Source organism: Colletes latitarsis, chromosome 10, assembly GCF_051014445.1.
Source record: "Colletes latitarsis isolate SP2378_abdomen chromosome 10, iyColLati1, whole genome shotgun sequence".
Classification (NCBI taxonomy): domain Eukaryota; kingdom Metazoa; phylum Arthropoda; class Insecta; order Hymenoptera; family Colletidae; genus Colletes; species Colletes latitarsis.
Window position 1 is genome coordinate 5,056,037 of NC_135143.1, and position 21,348 is coordinate 5,077,384.

The window sequence follows — 21,348 nt, forward strand, 5'->3', positions numbered from 1 at the left end:
CTCTTCCCTTGGAGGCCTATGCTAGAATGAACATTTTTGACCGTGAGGGTGTCTCATAAGACAGAACGAGTGAAGACTGGGGACAATGAAAGTAGGTCAACTGTTAAATCCTCTATACACCGAGCAACAATTTCACGAAATATTAATATTTACCACAATTATTTGCTAGGTCGATAATGTTAATAATTACTTCGACTACTGTCTAATGAAAATTATTAAAAATTACAATCGATAGAAATCATGATACGACGATATTTGTAAAGATCGAAAGTTTCGATAATTTTTATTCTGAATCATGATTGTAATTAATATTTATATATTTTGTAAATGTTGTTGGAACAATATGCATTATAATTTATCGATTGCTCCTCATAAATAACTTTTTATCGAATTACATAGTAAAAGATGGTTCCTTAAGTATTTCTTAATTACGTAGGTAAAGTTTTAGAACAAGGAGAGTAATAATTATTCATCGGATATATTAATATAACATTTGTTTAATTTTAATCATTGGTCATAATTTTCTCATATAGTTCCACTTTATTCGTAAGAATATCATCACTTTTCAAGGTGGATACACTTTATTTATCCACTTTGGACTGTGAAATGACTCAATGCGTGATCGACCTTGCTGTTGACTATAATTTGCAACATCGAAATTTAAATTATAGGGCAAGATTAACAATAAGTTATTCAAAATATATTTGTTCATAATATTAAATTACATCATTTGTAATAATTATTTAAATATTTGTTATGTTAACTAACAAGGTAGGGTCCATCGATAGCACCAAATCCTGCTGCTATTCCAACTTCATTTTCATTCGATAGTTTGGTTCTCAAAATATGACCTACTTCTTCGTTATACATGATATTTTCATGATCTCTATAAAGGAGAAAATTCTTTATCATAGAATATAATTTGGAATGTTCAAATGAAATAAAAACTGTTCATTTACCCTATAATAACACCGTAAATACCCAGCTCTGATACAACATCAGTAAAACACAAACTATGATTTTCAAATGGCTCCTTTTCAGCGCGTACAATATAATTCTTTTGAACTGGAGGATACAAACGATCCATAAGTATCCAAGCAGTTCTTTCATCCGAAGATTTCATAGATTCTAAACGTTTTTTCACATTTTCATCATATACATTGTTTCCACCACCTTCTCTTTGCGGTTTGAGAACGTATTTTGCTGGATCTAACATAACTTTCTTAATTATCGCCTCTGCCTCTTCGTTCTGTTTTCCCGAAATAATAATAACCAATTAAAACCATATTTTTAAGCTCTTGTATAATACATTGAAAGCTAAGATTAAAAATATTGTTATAATCGCATTTTATTTCATATAAATTAATATTTATAATATTGACACTATCGTTATTTTTTATACTTACAAATTCTAATGAATAAAGCCCAGTAAATATTTCTTCTACTCGTTTGATATCATTTTCTTTTAAAAACGTTTTCAGAGCATTAGGGTATGCTAAAGATTGTTGTATCTAAAACAAGAGTGTATTTTTTAAAAATATTATTTAATAAAAAATATATTTCAACCAATACATATATTTGAAGAGTACCTTTTTAGTACCAGCTAAATGATATTGTATTGATGGACATTTTATTGCACGGGAACGTTCTATCAACAATCTAACAGACCATTCTTGTTCTGTAGGATAAGCTTCAATTTCATAACCAGAACGGAAGTAGACTACAGAAACTATTTGATCTCCACTAACAAAAATTACATTTAAAATAATTACTCAATAATTTTTTATTTAAATATGAACAATGTATTTAAAAATACTATAGGAAACTTCCAATTACTTGTTTATACTTAATATAACTCACTTATGATTAACAGAAGTGAATCCAGGGAAGATCCACAAGAGTTATAAAATTTTAAAAAAATATATTTTATCATTTATTTTACATTACAGTCTAAAAATGTTTTTTTAGTATACAAATGTACAAATAAATAATTAATGCGAACTTGATTATTTAGGCTATCGATTAAAAATATTAATAAATACATTATAAACAAATTTTAAAACATGGAAAAGGAGGTTCAAAAATATACTTTTTACATATTTTACCCCCTCCCTTCTCCAAAAAACCCTTCTGGATTCACCCCTGATAATTAAAATGTTTACTGTTTCAAATCCAAAATTTAAAATAATTTAAAAAAAAACAAAATAAAAAATACAATAAACATATATTACAAATAAAATCAAGTATATTGTTAAATTACATATACATACATTATTAACTCTTTATTAGATCCCAGTTTTGCTTCTGATACTAAATCTTTCAAACTCCTTCTAATTACTTTAATATCAGGATTGTTTTTACGAATTTCGAATTCATGAAACCTCTGATCACATATATTATAAGTGATATTTTCAACAACAAATAATATTATAGCCCTAAAATTGAAATTATTAATTACATAACAATTAATGATGTACTTACTTTTGACTGTACAACCAGGACTACATACTGCATATTATCATATAATTTCCATGCATATGTTAATCCCTTGCAAAGACCTGTAATGGGATTATTATCTGGTATCTAAAAATCAATACATTATTGAGAACATATTCCTTCATAGAATACAAACATAAAAGGATAAATATACTAACGTTTTTTATTTTATCCCCATGTCCCAATTCTGATAAAATATACCTAACAAATATTGATACCATGAGAAAAAGATTCAAATATACTTAGATTCAAATATACAATTTTGATGATAAAAAATTTACTTATGATATTCAGTAGTAACTGTTGCTATTCCTCCAAAACTACTTGAAATAGTATTCAATTCAACTTGCTTGATCTGATTCTCATGTAACATATAATCAGATCGAAGCAAACCAACACTTATGGTCTGTGAAAGGAACATATTTTTATTGATATAAAATACATCATATAATTTAGATGGTTTATATCTTGAATTTAATAAAAAATAGAAAAAAACTATAAATGAAACAGTTGAATGGTATGGCAGTCTACATTTTTACAATTTAGCTTTAACTCAAATATAAATGTATTTTTTAGGAATATAATTAACATAATGAAAAAATACAACCTTCCTTCTTTATAGTTTTTTTCTGTTTCTCATCAAATTTGATTAAATTTATATTAAATATATGTTAGTTTACTTGACTATATCCTTCTCTATATACAGTTTCATAAATATCAAATAATTTAGCTGTAAATGGATCAGCATCAATTGTACTAGAAATAAGAAAATAATTAAAATAGCTGTAATAATGTAAGTAGAATCTTTTTTAATTTCGTATACCTTTTTAAGCTTTTTGTAATAAAACTATTACTATGTGCAACCTTATGAATAAGTTCATTTAATAATACTTGAATGCATTTTGCTTTCTCAAAATCCTTTCTAGGAAAACTTGATGGTAATAAAGCAAATGGCAAAACCTGTACATGATTTTTGTTAAAGGATTCTTTCGATCGGAAACTAATACCTACGAAAAATATTTTTAATAATGGCTAAAAAATCAATGAACAGTTGTTGATTTTTTTAAAAAGGTCTATAAGTATTTACCATGCATAAGTGCCCAATCCTTAGCCTTATCTACTATATTTTGCAATTCTTCGTTTGAAAGTTGTAATTGAATGCAAGGTTGCAATCGTGAAACCTCCATAATTGCAGAATACAGATATTATCACAATAATACGAAATGTCAAAGAAGAAATAATCTATCGCTTAAAATGATGATTTTAGATGATAACGATAAATTCAGACGAGTCATTGCTTTATCTTATGCAATATCCATATGTAAGCATACTAGATTGTAACCCAACTTTTCTGAAATTATTCACTTCACTTTTATACAATCATACGCAAAGAGCCTAGCTGGATAAACACGGAGAAGCGGCCTTCACCACCAATACTATTATTTATGTATTCGGAATATTAGCCTAATATTCGATATATATATATATAATACCGTTCTTTATTAATTTTTCAAAAATTTTTATATAATTTTCAGGAACAACAAAACAAGGGTTCATATAATACCCCGTTTTATTTAATCAAATCACTTTACTGGCGTCATTTTTTACAAATGATAGAAAAGATGGTTGCTTGTGTAATATGATCGCTGATTCGTTCATACGTTTAGATTGAACGAGTTAACTGATATTTTGAATTGGAAAAACAGTACAGTTTTTTCTACACGAAAGAATGTTTGGAATTAACAAGTAATCGTAAAGTAAAGACAGCGCATTTTTTCAAATATTTGAGGGTTTAAGTTCAAAGGGTCTAAACGTATAATCAAGATCTGTTTCGTGATAATCAGTAAATTAATATTACAGTTGTTTCTATCAATTGTTTATTGTTTTGTAATACGTTACAAATATTTTCCAATGTTGTTTTCAAAAGGCAAAATCCAAAGATTTAACGAATTTAAAAGTGTAGGCGCGAATCGATAAACGTGAAGTTAACGACGAGCGGCCATTGTCGAATTCAGATTTCGCAAATGGAAAATCTCCTATAGTATAGCTATGGAATAGCGATATGCATAGATCAGTTTATAGTAAGATGGGCAACTTCAAGAAATCAAAAGAGTGATTATTTTCATCGTAAGTGGTGGTACACATGTGTAGATCAATGAAAGTCAGACAAAATGTTTATTTTTAATATTTTTCTCGAGAATAGTCAATAACCATAACTGAATTATTTATATAATTAATGTGAATTAAGTTTGATGACGATTACTAAATCATCTATTTCATTTTTTTCTGCTTTTAATTTTCAATTTAACTGCTCAAACGTTTTGAAATACGTATATATCAAGTCTTCAAAATCGTATGTTTCATGACCGACGCTTGCGCTGTTCTGTTCCTTCTGTGAAAGCACAGTTCTTTCACTCATAAACCTCTGCTTTGTACTATTGTGTACTTTTAAAGCAGAACACCGAAATATTTATATTTTGTGTGAAATACGTTCGAAACACTACATATTAGAGCGAATTTACATAAAAACAATCATTAATTGTAATCTACTAAAAGAAATATTGTAATAGTCTAACTCGTATTGCTGCTTCATGTTCCATCATGAGTGACTATTCAGCGGTTGCTCCGCCTCAAAATTTTAGTCAAAGCTCCGCGTTTGCGGCGGCTTTGCAACGTGCAAAACAAGTAAGTGAGTACGTCAAACTAATATAGCATAGGTTATGATTGACTTAAGATCTCGTAAGTAGGCCATAAAATATTTTATACCATCGTTAATGCCATGGGTAGATTTAGATTATTAATAAACAAATAATTCGTAAGCGTGTTAGTATCATTCGTTCCCGGCAGGGAACTCGTATTTTATTATTTTCTTAATTTCATTAGAACGATTTTGAAAAAAACAACCCTTACATTGATGTTTATTACTGTATTTATGATGTTAACAAATTTTGATTCATCATGTTATTTACTTTAGCTGAATCAGTTACATTCACACTAAATCATTTATGTTTACGTAAATCTATAAATTACTGTTTAATTGTTAAAATATTGTCTAATGGATAGTTATATTATTCGGATAATTCATTACCAGTACAATAATGTTATAGGTAACAGACTATCAATAATTACTAAGTAAATGTGATTAATTTTTAGATAGCTGCTAAGATTAATCCTGCTGGTGCTCAAAATAATCAAGATGCCAAGTTAAAGCGTCCTCTTGAAGACGGCTCAGGTAAGAATATCATATGTATATGTAAAAGTAATATTTGACTGATTATAACAAGGAATTAATAATGTGATTTATAGAAAAATCATAATATTTGAATTGCCTTAGAAATTCTTTTTATGGAAACGAATAAATCTGTTGAATTCAAACGTAACTTAGCATAACATTTCTTACAAGTAAAAGATCCATCTTTATTTATTGGATAACAATCAAGTTATCCTTCCAGAACCTGAAGCAAAGAAAATGGCATCATTAGTAGCAGATCCATTGATTGGACTTCGTGGTCCACCAGGAAGTAATTCGTTAGGAGATTCAAGCAATCAAAGTGGGAGAACAGGACCAACAGGATCGTCCTCAGGACCAATTGGGAATGTAGGAGGTATTTGTAATGAAGATATCAGAGTTCCAGATAAAATGGTTGGTCTAAGTAAGTAACAGTGAAATTATAAGTATTTCTTTCTACAAAAAATTAAACGATTAAATATAATTTAATGCATTGAATATTGTGTTAAATGTTACTAATAATTACATGCTTTCTTTGAGGAAGAATTAGTTATGCTTTCCTTTTTCATTTAGCATTATATAGTGGCATGAAAAAGTTTTCCGTCTAATGGTTTTTCACATTTTTGTTTACAAAAACAAAACTTAAAGACGTTTGTATTAATACTGGGTATACAACCATATTATGTTTTTATGTAAGATATTAGAAAAAAGATAAATGCTATTCATTCTTCCATGTGCAAAGAATTATTGAATTAGTATGTTCAAAAGTTTTATAGCCAGCTTGTTTTTCAAAACAATTCTAATAATTCGTACTATAACAATTTTAATTAATATTTTATCATCAATATTTAATAGCCACTCCTGTTGGAGCAATAATAGTGGTACAGTAAGAATGTAATGTAATCAAGTGGCTCGATTTTGTCTCGAAGAATCATTTTAGAACTTTTATATTTGAAAACAACTACCTTTTTTATCGTATTTTCTTTAAATAATATGCCCTTGTACTCAATAATAATAAAAATTTTCTTAAGTTTTACTTTTGATAGAAAATGCGAAAAAAGACTGTAAACTTGTGCACATCACTGTATATTGTATATGTAAATTACTATGTCCACACATTTTAATAATTAAGTAAATATTATGATGAAACAGTTGAATAGTATTCAAAATTATTATGTTCACTGTAGTTTTTAGAAATTGTAATATGTAATAGTATTTTCTAGTCTATGCATTATTAATTAATAATATGTTTGCAGTAATTGGCAGAGGCGGGGAACAAATAACAAGATTACAAAGTGAAACAGGATGTAAAATACAGATGGCACCAGAAAGTGGTGGGCTACTTGAACGTGTTTGCACATTAACTGGCTCGCGAGAAGCTGTCAAGTAACTTGTTTTTCCCTTCTTACTTCGTTAATTTTAACTACTTTGTATGCAATGCAATTATCCACTTTACAAACTCTTGCCTAGACGAAAGGATTACTTTGTTGCGCTACGTCAAGTGGCATTTATTAATTACACTACATAATACAAAATATATATTTTATATTTGTACATATACTTGTGTGCAATACATGTATATACGTATACACGTGTTGTATGCATTGTACATGTATAGAGTTATTGTGCATACATATAAATATGTATTTACATATATGTGTGTACATGTTCACATATAAACACATGTACAGAAAAAACGAACCTGCTATCCTCCTTGTATTTGATAAATAGGAAATTTTTTAGATTCTAATTTACATAAGTAACAAATTGTCCACCTAGTCTTGTTGTTGAATCTCCTAGAAACACCTGAAAGTATCAACTATTTATTTCAACAAAATGGTTTTGAAAATTATATTGCAGTGTTGTTATAATCTAATATTACAGTGCTTCGTACACACTAAGTGTATTTGTTAGAAAATGTGTTTCGAGCACGAATAGTACTGGCGAAATATAGTTTGCGTGTGTCTAGTATACTTCATATGCTATCACTTCATGTTAACATGCATTTCTTAAATGTAGGTTACATGCTTTCGCATACTGAAATTGTCAAATGTTTTACAGAGTCTTTATTTAGCTCCTGGATGTGAATAGCGGGCTCATACTTGACTTTACATATGCTTCAAAATATTATTATATTGAAAATTTATCGATATGTTGTGGCTTTTAATTTAATAATTTTGTACTTACTAATAGTTTTTTGCTTTCAATAGGATATGGAGAAAGAAGGATGGAAGGAGGATAGGATATGCATGGAGACGTGTTATTCGCAACAGGAAGAAAATTGAATTTTTATTTATTTAAATCTGCTTATAATTAAGCCTATGACATTTTAACATGAAATTTGATTTTATTATATACACTTATGAAATAACTCTCTGTCAAACAAAAATTAATGTGACATTCGTAACTTATACTTTGGCACACGGTAGACATCACATGTGTTGCAAACAAATTATATTATTGTATATTAATAGATTATATTTGTACTAAAAATTGTTCAAAATTATATCGCACACTTAAATTACGTGTGTTTCAGTCGAGCTAAAGAATTAGTACTATCGATTGTAAATCAAAGAAGTAGAACCGAAGGAATTGGTGATATGAATATGAGTGGGAATAACAGTGGAATGATGGGGCACCCTGGATTCGTCGAAATAATGATTCCTGGACCGAAAGTTGGCTTAATCATTGGAAAGGGAGGGGAAACGATAAAACAGCTTCAAGAAAAATCTGGAGCTAAGATGGTTGTTATTCAAGAGGGACCTTCTCAGGAACAAGAAAAACCTTTAAGGTAAGAATTTAAATTTTCATTTCATTGTGTTGATCAATATTCCAAATTAATTTTGAAAGTCAGAACGTCTTTCGACGGCAATAAAAGTTACACGTGTCTTTCTTCGTGTAGGATAACTGGTGATCCACAAAAAGTTGAATATGCCAAACAATTAGTATATGAATTAATAGCTGAAAAAGAAATGCAAATGTTTCATAGAGGCACAAGAACTAGCGATAGGAGTGGAAGTTATTCGAATGATAGTAATTTCAATCATGGTTCTGGAACCACTGATGGAGTGGAGGTATAATATACCTTGCACAGATAATCAACTTGTCAATGTTATCTATATGCAGGAAAATATTTAAAAATTAGCTTATTTTTTTGTATACATTCGTGTTAATGAGTAATGTGTTTACTCATTAGGTACTTGTTCCAAGAGCAGCAGTGGGTGTTGTTATTGGTAAAGGAGGAGATATGATAAAAAAAATACAGGCAGAAACTGGTGCAAGAGTTCAGTTTCAACAGGGAAGAGAGGACGGTCCCGGAGATAGGAAATGTATATTGTCTGGAAAACATCAAGCTGTAGAACAAGTTCGTCAACGTATTCAAGAACTAATTGATAGTGTAATGGTAAATAATATACTTAACGTTAGCTTGTGTTATCGTGTTTCATTCGAGTATAGGATAAGCTATTGTTCCTTCAAATATTTTTTCCTAGAGAAGAGATGATGGCAGAGGTAATATGGGAACAAGAAGTGGTCCACGAGGTAACGGATTCGGCGGTAATCGCAATCCGAACGAATATGGAGGATGGGATAGACGTCAAGGAGGACCTATGCAAGATAAAATAGAAACAACATTTACTGTTCCGTCGTCAAAGTGTGGTATTATTATTGGAAAAGGTGAAATCATATTAATTTACAAATATAAAGATAATCTCTCAAAGTTTACAACAAATATATTTCAATTATTTCACAGGTGGTGAAACTATTAAGCAAATAAATCAACAAACTGGAGCACACTGTGAATTAGATAGAAGAAATCAAAGTAATGAAAATGAAAAAATTTTCATAATTCGAGGCAATCCTGAACAAGTTGAACATGCAAAAAGAATATTCAGTGAAAAACTAGGCATGGTAAATATCTGATAATACAAAAATAAAGATAGCTATTACGTGTTACTAATTTATTACATATTCATTAATTAAAACAGGCGCCAGCTAATCCGTCGTTTACTGGTGCACAAGGAGCGATTGGATATAATCCAACCTGGAATACTGGAACGGCTTATCAGGCATGGCCAAATCAACCTCAAACAACTGATACAAGTATGTTTATTTTTTATTTTTATTTTTTTAATTTTATTTTTTATTAAAACGGTAGAAATACTTAAAAATTAAATATACGATTATTTATTGTTACAGATGCACCTAATCAAGCACCTGTTCAAGTGAATCCACAAACTGGACAGCCAGATTATAGTGCGCAATGGGCAGAATATTATAGATCGCTTGGTATGCATCGAGAAGCAGATATGATCGAGCAACAAGCGAAGCAAGGAAAACAAGATCATAATCCACCATCAGGTAAAAAATACTCAAATCTCATTAATAAAGATAAAATTTGAATACATTTCTTTTGAAATTTCGGTAGTTAATTCTCCGATTTATGATCATCCACTATTCTAGGAAATCCACCGAATCAAGCTAACCCCTCGTCAACTGGTACTGCTGGACCAACTCAACAACAGCAACAACAATCACAACCACAGCAAACAGGAGCTACTCAAAATGGAGGTCAAGCTGACTACAGTGCACAATGGGCAGAATACTATAGAAGTATTGGTAAAATAAAAGAAGCTGAAGCTATAGAAGCTCAAATGAAAGCAGGAAAGGTACGTTAACAGTTATAAATAATAAACAGTAGGAAATTGAATTATAAATACGAAGATCAATACGTTCAATATCTTAGTTGGGAATGCAGAACAATCAAATGGCTCAACAACAAATGCAACAAGGCATGCAAGGTCAATCAGGTCCAGCGGGTGGAGCTCCCAATGTCTTTCCACAAGCTTATGGTAGTTATCCAACGATAAATCCTGGTTCAACTCCGACGGGGTATTATGCAGCTGGGGCTGGATCTACTACACAACCACAAGCTGGTCAACAAAATCCATCTTTCCCCACGGGCTATCAGAACTATCCTTATTCGCAAACGAATACAGAAAGTTAAGCTTCCATCAAGGAAAACATAAACTGTAAGTATTAATTTTTGTCCGTTATAAAAATACATATATACCTAATTACAAAATTGTATGATATGATATTTCATTTAATAATGTAACATGAGTATTGGCACTCGTGTATACTTTTATTTCTACTTCGTGATTAATGATATAATATAAAATATTCGTGAACTATATGGTACTAACGGTTAAATATATTAACCCATTTGTGCTTTTTTATGTCATACAATTTCGCCCAAACCTTCACTTATATTAAGTCAATGTAAAATTGAGTGCAGCAAAACGTGCAATTTTTAAATGCTTTGAAGTATTTTTCGTGGAACATGTATTATATAACAAAAATTTATTAATCATTCGAAGATGTAACACTGATAAAAGGATTTTTAATTTATTGCATTATAACACATATGAAATTCAAATGCAGTTTCTTAATATATAAATTAATTGGAATTATTTGGAATAATTTCGAAAACAAAAATTAAAACCAATCACTTAATTTGCATGTTTATAATTATCTCTAAAGAGAAACATTGTATTTGAAGTTCCTAATGATGTAATCTTCATATAAAGCAAACGTAAACAAAACAAATACATTTATTCATATTTCATGAATATTATATATATTATCATTATACTTTTTACATATATATTTATATAATTATTTCGGTGTAAAGTAAATTACAATTAAACGAAATATACTTTTGTTTACACATGACACAATTTCTATAATATATCATGGTATACATAAAATAATTTGATATTAATATGATATACTTACTTACATATATATTTTCAATGTTGATTTATTAATTATATAATTGACCATATACCATTATGTTCGGTCACTAATATTTATATTGGCTTGATATTTATTATTTATTATGAAAATCAATGGTGTAAGAAGAAGGGAATGCCATATGCGCAATGGTAACTATTGTTGATACTTTCAGGGAGTGAAATGTCTATAAAAGTTATAAATTCGTAATATTTTAATGTTTTATCTGGTTTTTTGAAATAATATATTTTACACCTTTGAAAGTATATTGATATTTATATACGTTTCATATGTTTTATTATAATTGTTTGTTTATTTCAGATAGTTTTCAGATAGTTTCCCAACGGGATGTGGTTAATGCCTGCTGTAACTTCATACACTGTTTACGATAAATTACGATAGTTGATCGCTTCGCAAAACTCATAAACTTTGAAAAATGCCACTAGTACCGACTATGGTCTATTTATACTATAATATTTTGTGTTTTTTTTTTTATATACAAAGATATATATACATATTGTAGGATATTCATGGTTTTAATTTTAAGTAATGAAAAATGCCCGAAATTTATCATTATAATATAATATCGACATGATGTCTACTTTGTGTTCTACTTATACTATTGTATGTATTTTTGTTCCATAACACCTGATTGTAATATAAATTCAAACTGGCAGGTGAAGCAGCAGGTCAGAAACAGGAACGAGGAATCCACAACAATACCCATATTATTATGCTTCCCATTTGTCATAAAAGATACTAAAAAATTATCCTTACAAATGTATTGATAAGAGATACATCTAGAACTTATTTCAATATGTCATTATTTATGTTTCACTGTCTCATTCATGAAACATTCGTCTTTAGAAAATTAGAAAAACCTTTATAGTGTAAATGGTTGTAAAGTCAGCCAAAATTCGTTTCTATTGTCTATGAATTGTTTTATCTATTATGTATGCAAGAGAATATGATACACGTATGATGGTCTACGTACACGCATATACTATTATAACAATACTAAATACAATTTTACCTTGGTTCCTTTGCTTTTTCTTGTCAAGTACCACTACTATTTTTAGATTTTTGGAGCTGCCAATTGTAGGGACGTTTACCCGTTCTTCGATAAATTTCAAGCGGATCCACTATTTTAAATCTTTCATTCAGCATTCTGTGTGTTTACATTCAAAGGAATCAGGACCTGCAAAACTGGAGAGTTACGGATGGCATAACAAATCACTGTTTGTTACATATAACTTGTATAATCATATATATTGTTTACTAATTTAACAAATGATTATTTACATGAATGTGTTAATTATAGTAGATAATTGTCAACAGATTTTACTAGTCATATGTTAAACTTCAACTTCCAAATTATTTAAGTTTTATTGAAAATTGAATATTTACAATATTTAGTTATGTTTATTATTTTATTGGAATTATGACGTTAAAGAACGAAAATTGAAAATATTGTCTCTATCGAGTATGAGAATCGGAACTTTTACTTTAAACACGTGTATCGTATATACAATTTAAATATTTTTTTATATATTTAAATTGTATTGTTCGAAAACATGTTTATAAGAATAACAATTTTTTCTTATAATTTTATTGTTCTTTCTTATATAATATTTTACTTATGTATATATATTATACACTATAGTCGAGCCAAATTTGATTTTTTATGTAACATAATTTTAAATAAGAATTGAAAGTAAAAAGGAAATGTTCTTTTCATCATTAGTAAAAATTCTTTTTTTTCGATCATAAATTTGTTAAATGAAATTTTGAATATCGTACATCGGATTTATAGTAAATAACAATAAAAAAAACTAATTGTAATCTTGTTATCCATACTTAAAAGTATAGACACTACAATAAAAAAAAATGATATTTTATTTAAAGTTAAATAATAACTACCTACATATGAAATATATATACACATATATATATTAGCGCATATATGATAGCTATTATTTACTTTGTATACATATGTATATATAATAAAATTATTTTTTTTACTTCCAAAATATTTTTATGTATATTCAACAAACGTTATTTTGTTCAGGATTGAATAGGTTTAATTTTCAGGATAAACATTTTATTTATATTATGTAATATAATTATTTATTTTCCTTATATTATTAAAATATAATTTTATATTTGAATACCTATATGTGTATACATGTATGTTTTAATACAGCATAAACCAGTATGCTCTCCTTTGCAAAATTCTATGCAAATAGTGTCTTCTTAAACTACAATTTAATTTGTACTTAATGTACACATGCGATTAATAATGAAATTACAAAATTACTATTGCCTCGTCACTTTTACAAAATTGCATATAAATGATACAATTGGAAGGTATTCAAATTTTGATTTATCTTTTTTGTTTCAGTCGTGAGTTAAAACGGCAGTGGTTTGGTATAACTTTAAATAACGGGTGATTCGTTACTAGTTTATAACCAATTTTTTTTATTGTGCCTGGAGTTCTTATGTATCATTTTTCAAGATTTGAATAGGCATAACTAAAAGATTAATGATGTGAATAATATTTTGAACACGACTCTGGATATTTAAATTAAAGAAAAATAGTTCCTTTTTTTAATGTTACATTACAGCATGTACGTAAGACAATTCATATTTACATCTATGTGTTTCAAGAGTATGTTTTCTATGTATCAATTGCAATTCATAATTGAAGTAAGTAGAAATAAATAATATTTTGTTTTCTTTTCAATTATTATCAAAGGTTGTTTGTAAGTAACCAAATCATTTTATTTTATATATTAATAACAAAATTCAAATACAATTGTAAAGAACTAAATTTTGTACAGAATGTTTTTAAAAATAACATACACTTTATTTTTTTGATTTATAGCAATCAATAAAGAGTAATGATAATGTTTCAGGAACAACGGTGATTTCCATTGCTTCTAATGAAGAAAGTCAATTAAGTAGTAGGTATAAAAAGGTTTTTACTATTGTATATAAAAAATTATCATCAGGATTCGTAGAAGGAACAATGCGGGTTTGTAACAAAAAATTGTAAAACTGTTACTTTCTAACAGGAAGGTATGAATACTTCTTGACAAATCATTTGATCAAATATTTTTATTAGATGTCAAATAATGATCAATTAATTTCAAGGTTCTCGTTTTTTAATTATTTTGATATTTTTAATATTTTGCTTGGCATATATATTTTAGTATGTTTAATTTAGTTTGAAATATTTTATAATACTAAATGCATTATAAATAAATTTGCTTTATACATATGTACATACAACTTACTAAAAGTTAAATATTTTATGTCAGGCTTGTATTATGTATATCGATTAGAAAATTTATTTTAGTTTTATAGGATTGTTTCTCGAAGTACATTTATGGGTATTTTATTATATGTAAGTAAAGTTTGTTTGTTAAATACATATAATAATACATGTGTACGTATATATGTATGTACAGTTAAGCGTAGTATTTGTAGAAAGAATGCAAATACAAATTACAGAATACATATTTGTGCCTTAAGCATTTATTGCTTCCTTTGAACTAACTATATATTCAAACGCAAATCAAAATTATTATCAAAATGTATATACACCTATGTTAATTAAAGCCTTGTAAATGTGTGTGTAAATATTATTTGCCAACAAATAACGTACTATTCGTTACTCTATCCAGTAGGTAAAACTTTTCTAAATTTGTACTACAGTAAATTCAATTATTGGGATAAATTTAAACTTCAGGTGGTGGGCCATACATAGGATTTAACTGTTGTGTACAACGTATAAACGTAGCACGACGCGGCAATTCGCGTAATCTTTCAGCTCCTGTATATGTGCACGCAGAACGTAAACCACCTAGTATGTCTAAAATAGTGTTTTCTACTAGACCTTTATAAGGCACTTCCACGGTTTTACCTTCTGAAGATCTAAGCAAATTAAAAATGTATTAAAACATTTTTTTTTTTTTGGAAATATTTTCATAGTCTAGGATGCGAATTACTTTTGTATCTATTCACTATTTACAAACCTATATTCAGCAACACCTCCAACATGCTTCTTCATCGCCGTGTTCGAAGCCATGCCATAGAATAATTTTAATTTTCTCCCATTCTTTTCTATAATATCTCCTCCACATTCATCATGCCCAGCAAACATACCACCTGCCATCACAAAATCTGCTCCGGCACCAAAAGCCTTCGCCAAATCGCCTGCACAAGTGCAGCCTCCATCCTAAAATAAAAATGCATATCCGATTATTTCGCAACAAAGGTCAGTATAACAATATACAGTAAAATATTTACAATACAAAATTTTAATAACGAAAACATTTTATTTGACTCTTGATAGTTTTTAAAATAAAAGAAACGTTAATTTTTAGGGCAACAAACAGTTAAATAATCTATTAATATAAGCAATAACGACGTTTCGACCACGAGTAGTTTAGCTTTCTTCGGGTCAACTTTAACTCTTTGGGGCATGCTGGGATTAAAAGTGTCCCACCTTTTTGATGCACCATAATGCATGGTGGGACATTTTTAGTCCCACCTCGAAATATTGCAATAGCTACATGTGCATAGGTTTATATTTCGTCTTATTTACGTAAAGCAGTTGGTAATATCTTCAACAAATGTTACAAATGTATTCACTTGTGTTGGCAACGTTCAATATGCCAATACAGGTTCATCAATTGTTGCAAGCGGAAGGTTTATTGCAGCAATCTTTGTATTTTATTACTATTTTTTTATGTTTTTACATTATGTGATACCTTTATTAATAAAAATATATCAATATAAAGGGTGTTCGGCCACCCCTGGGAAAAATTTTAACGGGGGGTTCTAGAGGCCAAAATAAGACGAAAATCAAGAATACCAATTTGTTGATGGAGGCTTCGTTAAAAAGTTATTAACGTTTAAAGTTCCGCCCGTACTGAATTTTTTTCTCGAAAATGCGCAAGATTTCGGGGGTATGTGTATTCACCAAAAATGATTGTAATTGACCCCGCAACCGAAAATAATTTTTCCAAGGCGATTTGAAATTTTTTTTTTCGTCGAAAAATTTCACATCGTCTCGAATTTTTTTCTAGAAAGTGGGTAGGATTTCGGGGGTATGTCTATTCACCAAAAATGATTGTAATTAACCCTCGCAACCGAAAATAATTTTTCCAGAACGATTTGAAATTCTTTTTGTTCGTCGAAAATATTTAGGCACCTAATTAGATTTTCGGTAAGGAATTTTTTTCTTGAAAGTGCGTAGGATTTCGGGGTTATGTGTAATGACCAAAAATTATTGTAATCAACTCCTGCAACGAAAAATAATTTTTTTAGAACGATTTGAAAAATTTTTTTTTTCGCCGAAAAATTTCAGCATCTACTCGATTTTTTTTCTAGAAAGTGGCTAGGATTTCGGGGGTATGTCTATTCACCAAAAATGATTGTAATTGACCCCTGCAACCGAAAATAATTTTTCCAGAACAATTTGAAATTTTTGAATTTAATTGTTAACTTTTTAACGAAGCCTCCATCAACAAATTGGTATTCTTGATTTTCATCTTATTTTGGCCTCTAGAACCCCCCATTAAAATTTTTCCCAAGGGTGGCCGAACACCTTGTATATCAATTTTGTTTAATTTAAAACGCAATAAAATTTCTATGCAACATGGGTCTATTTTATTATCTGAAATCCTGTGCCGCAAAGAGTTAACAGATAAAAGAAAATTTAGAAAATAGAGCAGAAAATTACTTACATATACGCAATTTGTGTATTATATTGCAAAAGCATTTGAACTGTTAACATATAGCAGAATACATTTGATGCGATTTACGCATCAGTTACATTGAAAATATTTTCTGAATCAAAAAGACAGGATATAGTTGCTTTAACGAAAAAAATGTGTTTCACGTGGGTCATTTTATCGAATCGCTAATAGTCAAAAGCAGCGTTCACATCTTTTTGCCTTTTCGTCACATGTTTAGTATATGAATTAACTGATTCATTATGGTGTATCGAAGTTTTTATATTCACGCCATGACAAATCGGTCATTTGCTAAATCAATTGTTTTACCGTCTTGCGTGATACCACATACATTTTATATGCGTGTGTACACGATAAAATTACCGATTCGATCATTTTGAACATTCGGCTGGGTCAATGATCGGAATAGAAACCGTATTATGTACAGTACGAAGTACAATTAAATTCGGTGATAAGAAAATTATACCGTTATCTAATAGGGGTGTAACTTTGTAACGACTGACCTGTAAAACTACTGCTATTTTGTTCTGTACATATCAGAGAACAGGATAGGCTATTTATCATTACACCTCTCCTCAATGGGTATAAGTACTAAATAATTATAAATAAAACTTACTTGCATCTGTCTGTAGACAAATCCATACAACACGTGATTTTCTCCTTCAAAACAAGTACACTATTCTATATTTCCAACTGAGAAAATAATAGAAAGTAATAAATTTTCAATGTAATTAACATGTAAATCATGTTGAACTACTATATGCAAACAATTGAAATTTTGTGTAATATGATAAGTAAATTATACAGGGTGTCCGGCCACACCTGGGAAAAATTTTAATGGGGGATTTTAGAGGCCAAAATAAGACGAAAATCAAGAATATCAATTTCTTGACTGAGGCTTCGTTAAAAAGTTATTAACAATTAAATTCAAAAATTTCAAATTGCTCTAAAAAAATTATTTTCGGTTGCGGGGGTCAATTACAATCATTTTTGGTGAATAGACATACCCCCGAAATCCTACTCATTTTTTAGAAAAAAATTCGAGAAGGTGTGAAATTTTACAACGAAAAAGAAAAATTATTTTCGGTTACAGGGGTCAATTACAATCACTTTTGGTGAATAGGCATACCCCCGAAATCCTGCGCATTTTCGAGAAAAAAATTCAGTACGGGCGGAACTTTAAACGTTAATAACTTTTTAACAAAGCCTCCATCAACAAATTGGTATTCTTGATTTCCGTCTTATTTTGACCTCTAGAATCGCCCATTAAAATTTTTCCCAAGGGTGACCGAGCACCCTGTATACGTATAAGTAATATTCTTTTGTTTGCTCTTCTTCTCAATTTTCTTTTTTACATTTAAGTTAGTATGTTAAATTTTATTGTTTAAGCTTAACCCAAATATGTCTAAAATACTTGCAGTTAAAAATAATTATTATTATTTATATTAATAAATTGTTTAACCGTTTATATTGCATTCAAAACCAACATTTTTGTTATTTTGTAAAATTGTAATATGTAAATATTTACCGAAATTATATGCCCTTTCAAACCATGAGCAGCATCCGCACATTCAATTACAGCACTTAATTGTGGATATCCTACACCAGTTTTCATTCTTGTTGTACATACTGATCCAGGACCGATTCCAACTTTTATCACATCTGCCCCAGATAATATTAGTTCTTCTACCATTTCTCCAGTTACCACATTCCCAGCCTATAGTGACAATAATTAATCTTTACTTTCAAATATAAATTGTAATTTAATATCGGATAACAACAATATTTCTTTTTTTATCTTTTTAGAAATAATAAAGATTACAGAATTACTTACAATTATTGTATGATTGGGATATTCGGATCTAACTTTCCTAACATATTCAACAAAATGTTGCGAATATCCGTTAGCAACATCTAAACAAATAAAAGACAATTTGGGTACAGCAGCTAAAATATTTGACAGCCGTTCAAAGTCTTCTTTCCCTGTACCAGAACTAGCAGCTACATTTTTAAGATATTCAGGATTTTGGTTAGCAAAATCTATCCACTCTTCAGTTGTGTAATACTTATGGATAGTTGTGAAAAGTCCATGCTAACATATAATGAAACCAATACGATATCGATTAAAATTTATAAGTAATAATACATTTAATGCATAATAAAACAAAGAATAAGAAGAATTATAATATACCTTTGATAGAGCTCTAGCCATTTCAAACGTTCCTATTGTATCCATGTTTGAAGCCATTACAGGTATTCCCTTATAAGTTTGTTTTGAATTACGAAATGTAATTTCTCTATATAGATCAACCTAAAATTATAAAAGATATTCTTTATTATTTACATATCTGTAATTAAGTTCTTTAATGATAGTCCTTTAAATAAACATATGTGATTAATATATATATAATTAATCATTCTATAAATTACAAAGATTTTCAAATATTATAAGTATGATAATACATTATCGAAACGCGATTGTGATATGGTAATATAAATTTCAAAAATAAGAAGTCACAATATTTCTGTCACTAATTTTCAATAGCTAGAAAAATTATTTCCAAGGACATTTTTGTTGTACTAGATTCCATAGAAAAACATTGGGTGTGTAACTTCATTAGAATTTTAGATTAACATTCACTGCACATTCCGCTTAAGAGTGGGTTTCATAAAAAAAAAGTAAGGCAAAGAATGTAGACATTTGCAAATCCTTATAAATCTTGACAATATTACTTACATCGGATCTACTTTTCAGCGTGCTCCTCTTTGGACGTAATAAAACGTCTTTAAAATCTAATTTTATATCGTTTATAATATTAGGCATTTTTACGAGCGGCTATTTTTCTTATTTATTCCACTTTTAACAGACCACTACGAGCGAACTTCAACGAAGAATAAAGATCATATGAGACTCGTAGTTTCGCGGCGATCCTCTTAAAGGCGTGCATACGTTATACATAAATGCATACTCAACCGCCGTACAATTATGTTAATAAGAACACAATAAAATGTATCACTAGTTTAACTGTGTCGAATAAGAACGCCAATAAGATTGCAAGACAGCTTTGGTAGTTACCAAGCAATGTAAATAAATCAATAACGAAAATATCAAGTAAATTAACTGAAACTAAATATGAAAATTATTTAACAAAATGTAGTATGTAGTTTTGTACTTTTAAGGAATTCGTTTAAATAATCACATGACATTGACAATTTCTAACTTTTCGTACAATTTTACTTTATATACATTTATTCACTCACGATTTCTAGTTTCAAATTAGAAAATGCACTCAGTGTGGCCAGATTTGGCGTAATTAAATGCATCGACGTCGATATTAGAAACGGTGAACTTCCTTACAGAGATGCCAGATTCAGCACACGGTGCCCTACTCACACATACCAGATCACGCGTACGTGAGCTCGTAGAGTTTCGGAAAGTCGACAAAGGCAAACTGACACATGCCCTCTTTCTCGATTATTCCGAAGCTGCCCGAAGTAATTTCGGATCGCCTCGTGGGAGTCGAGAGAGAAAGGCTCACATTTGCCTTCTCGCTCTTAACAACTGAAATCCGACCTGCCGTCTACGGCATACGATTTGTAGTCTCTGAGACTCTTGAAGGAGAGCAGTCAGTTTATCTTTGTTGACTTTCCGAAACACTATAAGCTCACGTATGTACATACGCGTGATCTGTCATCTCTGGTATAAACCAGAGATGCCAGACGAAGTGCCAAGTGCACTGTGGATACGTCTCATGGGAGTTAAGAGAAGCACGCTCACATTTACCTTCTTGCTCTTGAACAACTGAAATCCGACCTCACGTCAACGGCATACGATTCGGAATCTTCATTGCCCAGGTATTTTTACTTGCCTTTCCTAGAGTTCATTACTGAACTCTGCAAATTACTCCAGGTTTCTATTTGCCTCTGATGACCTCTGATGATCAGTGCTGACAAAAGTACAGAACTCCCGACAACTTTTGACACCATACAGCGACTGTTACTAACTGCTCCTGATTACTGCTTGCCTCTGCTGGACTCTGCTGACCATCGCTTATATTTCTGACAACC

At 29.6% G+C, this 21,348-nt stretch overlaps 3 protein-coding genes across 10 annotated transcripts; 1 reads left to right on the plus strand and 2 right to left on the minus strand.

The window, feature by feature from the left end:
• Nucleotides 1-678: 678 nt before the first annotated feature.
• Nucleotides 679-3,979, minus strand: LOC143346037 (glutathione synthetase-like). Its single transcript, XM_076773765.1, has 11 exons — nucleotides 3,584-3,979; nucleotides 3,320-3,503; nucleotides 3,177-3,252; nucleotides 2,778-2,902; nucleotides 2,655-2,697; nucleotides 2,510-2,583; nucleotides 2,271-2,435; nucleotides 1,590-1,743; nucleotides 1,407-1,511; nucleotides 960-1,249; nucleotides 679-886 (listed from the first exon to the last, which is right to left on the minus strand). The coding sequence occupies exons 1-11, from the start codon at nucleotides 3,681-3,683 to the stop codon at nucleotides 760-762; spliced, it is 1,443 nt and encodes a 480-aa protein (XP_076629880.1). The 5' UTR covers nucleotides 3,684-3,979; the 3' UTR covers nucleotides 679-759.
• Nucleotides 3,980-4,883: 904 nt separating this feature from the next.
• On the plus strand, nucleotides 4,884-14,555 carry Psi (P-element somatic inhibitor). Of its 7 annotated transcripts, none has more exons than XM_076773760.1 (14): nucleotides 4,884-5,181; nucleotides 5,650-5,728; nucleotides 5,937-6,149; nucleotides 6,982-7,111; nucleotides 8,262-8,516; nucleotides 8,628-8,799; nucleotides 8,922-9,128; nucleotides 9,217-9,400; nucleotides 9,477-9,634; nucleotides 9,712-9,826; nucleotides 9,923-10,084; nucleotides 10,187-10,392; nucleotides 10,470-10,755; nucleotides 14,434-14,555. In XM_076773760.1, the coding sequence occupies exons 1-13, from the start codon at nucleotides 5,098-5,100 to the stop codon at nucleotides 10,728-10,730; spliced, it is 2,226 nt and encodes a 741-aa protein (XP_076629875.1). In that variant the 5' UTR covers nucleotides 4,884-5,097; the 3' UTR covers nucleotides 10,731-10,755; nucleotides 14,434-14,555. The 7 variants fall into 7 exon arrangements, with proteins under 7 accessions (XP_076629875.1, XP_076629873.1, XP_076629874.1 ...); XM_076773758.1 differs by lacking the exon at nucleotides 14,434-14,555 and adding an exon at nucleotides 11,840-12,558; XM_076773759.1 differs by lacking the exon at nucleotides 14,434-14,555 and adding an exon at nucleotides 11,844-12,558.
• On the minus strand, nucleotides 14,069-20,658 carry LOC143346038 (GMP reductase 1). 2 transcript variants are annotated; one of them, XM_076773766.1, is made up of 7 exons: nucleotides 20,542-20,658; nucleotides 20,018-20,407; nucleotides 19,472-19,591; nucleotides 19,115-19,372; nucleotides 18,809-18,997; nucleotides 15,556-15,758; nucleotides 14,069-15,454 (listed from the first exon to the last, which is right to left on the minus strand). In XM_076773766.1, the coding sequence occupies exons 2-7, from the start codon at nucleotides 20,102-20,104 to the stop codon at nucleotides 15,259-15,261; spliced, it is 1,053 nt and encodes a 350-aa protein (XP_076629881.1). In that variant the 5' UTR covers nucleotides 20,105-20,407; nucleotides 20,542-20,658; the 3' UTR covers nucleotides 14,069-15,258. The 2 variants fall into 2 exon arrangements, with proteins under 2 accessions (XP_076629881.1, XP_076629882.1); XM_076773767.1 differs by having other exon boundaries at nucleotides 20,018-20,213; nucleotides 20,542-20,565.
• Between the last annotated feature and the right edge of the window lie 690 nt (nucleotides 20,659-21,348).

Bases quoted from the DNA above. Each gene is read 5' to 3' on its own strand.
- LOC143346037 (XM_076773765.1), bottom strand. From the start codon at position 3,683: ATGGAGGTTTCACGATTGCAACCTTGCATTCAATTACAACTTTCAAAC. The intron at 2,698-2,777 runs GTAAATTTTTTA...AATATTTGTTAG, and splicing joins GTTACTACTGAATATCATAA to GTATATTTTATCAGAATTGG. The intron at 1,512-1,589 runs GTACTCTTCAAA...CTCTTGTTTTAG, and splicing joins ATTTAGCTGGTACTAAAAAG to ATACAACAATCTTTAGCATA.
- Psi (XM_076773760.1), top strand. From the start codon at position 5,098: ATGAGTGACTATTCAGCGGTTGCTCCGCCTCAAAATTTTAGTCAAAGC. The intron at 8,517-8,627 runs GTAAGAATTTAA...TTCTTCGTGTAG, and splicing joins GAACAAGAAAAACCTTTAAG to GATAACTGGTGATCCACAAA. The intron at 10,393-10,469 runs GTACGTTAACAG...TCAATATCTTAG, and splicing joins CTCAAATGAAAGCAGGAAAG to TTGGGAATGCAGAACAATCA.
- LOC143346038 (XM_076773766.1), bottom strand. From the start codon at position 20,104: ATGCCTAATATTATAAACGATATAAAATTAGATTTTAAAGACGTTTTA. The intron at 19,592-20,017 runs GTAAGTAATATT...TTATAATTTTAG, and splicing joins CGCTGAAAAGTAGATCCGAT to GTTGATCTATATAGAGAAAT. The intron at 19,373-19,471 runs GTATATTATAAT...ATTATATGTTAG, and splicing joins TGGCTAGAGCTCTATCAAAG to CATGGACTTTTCACAACTAT.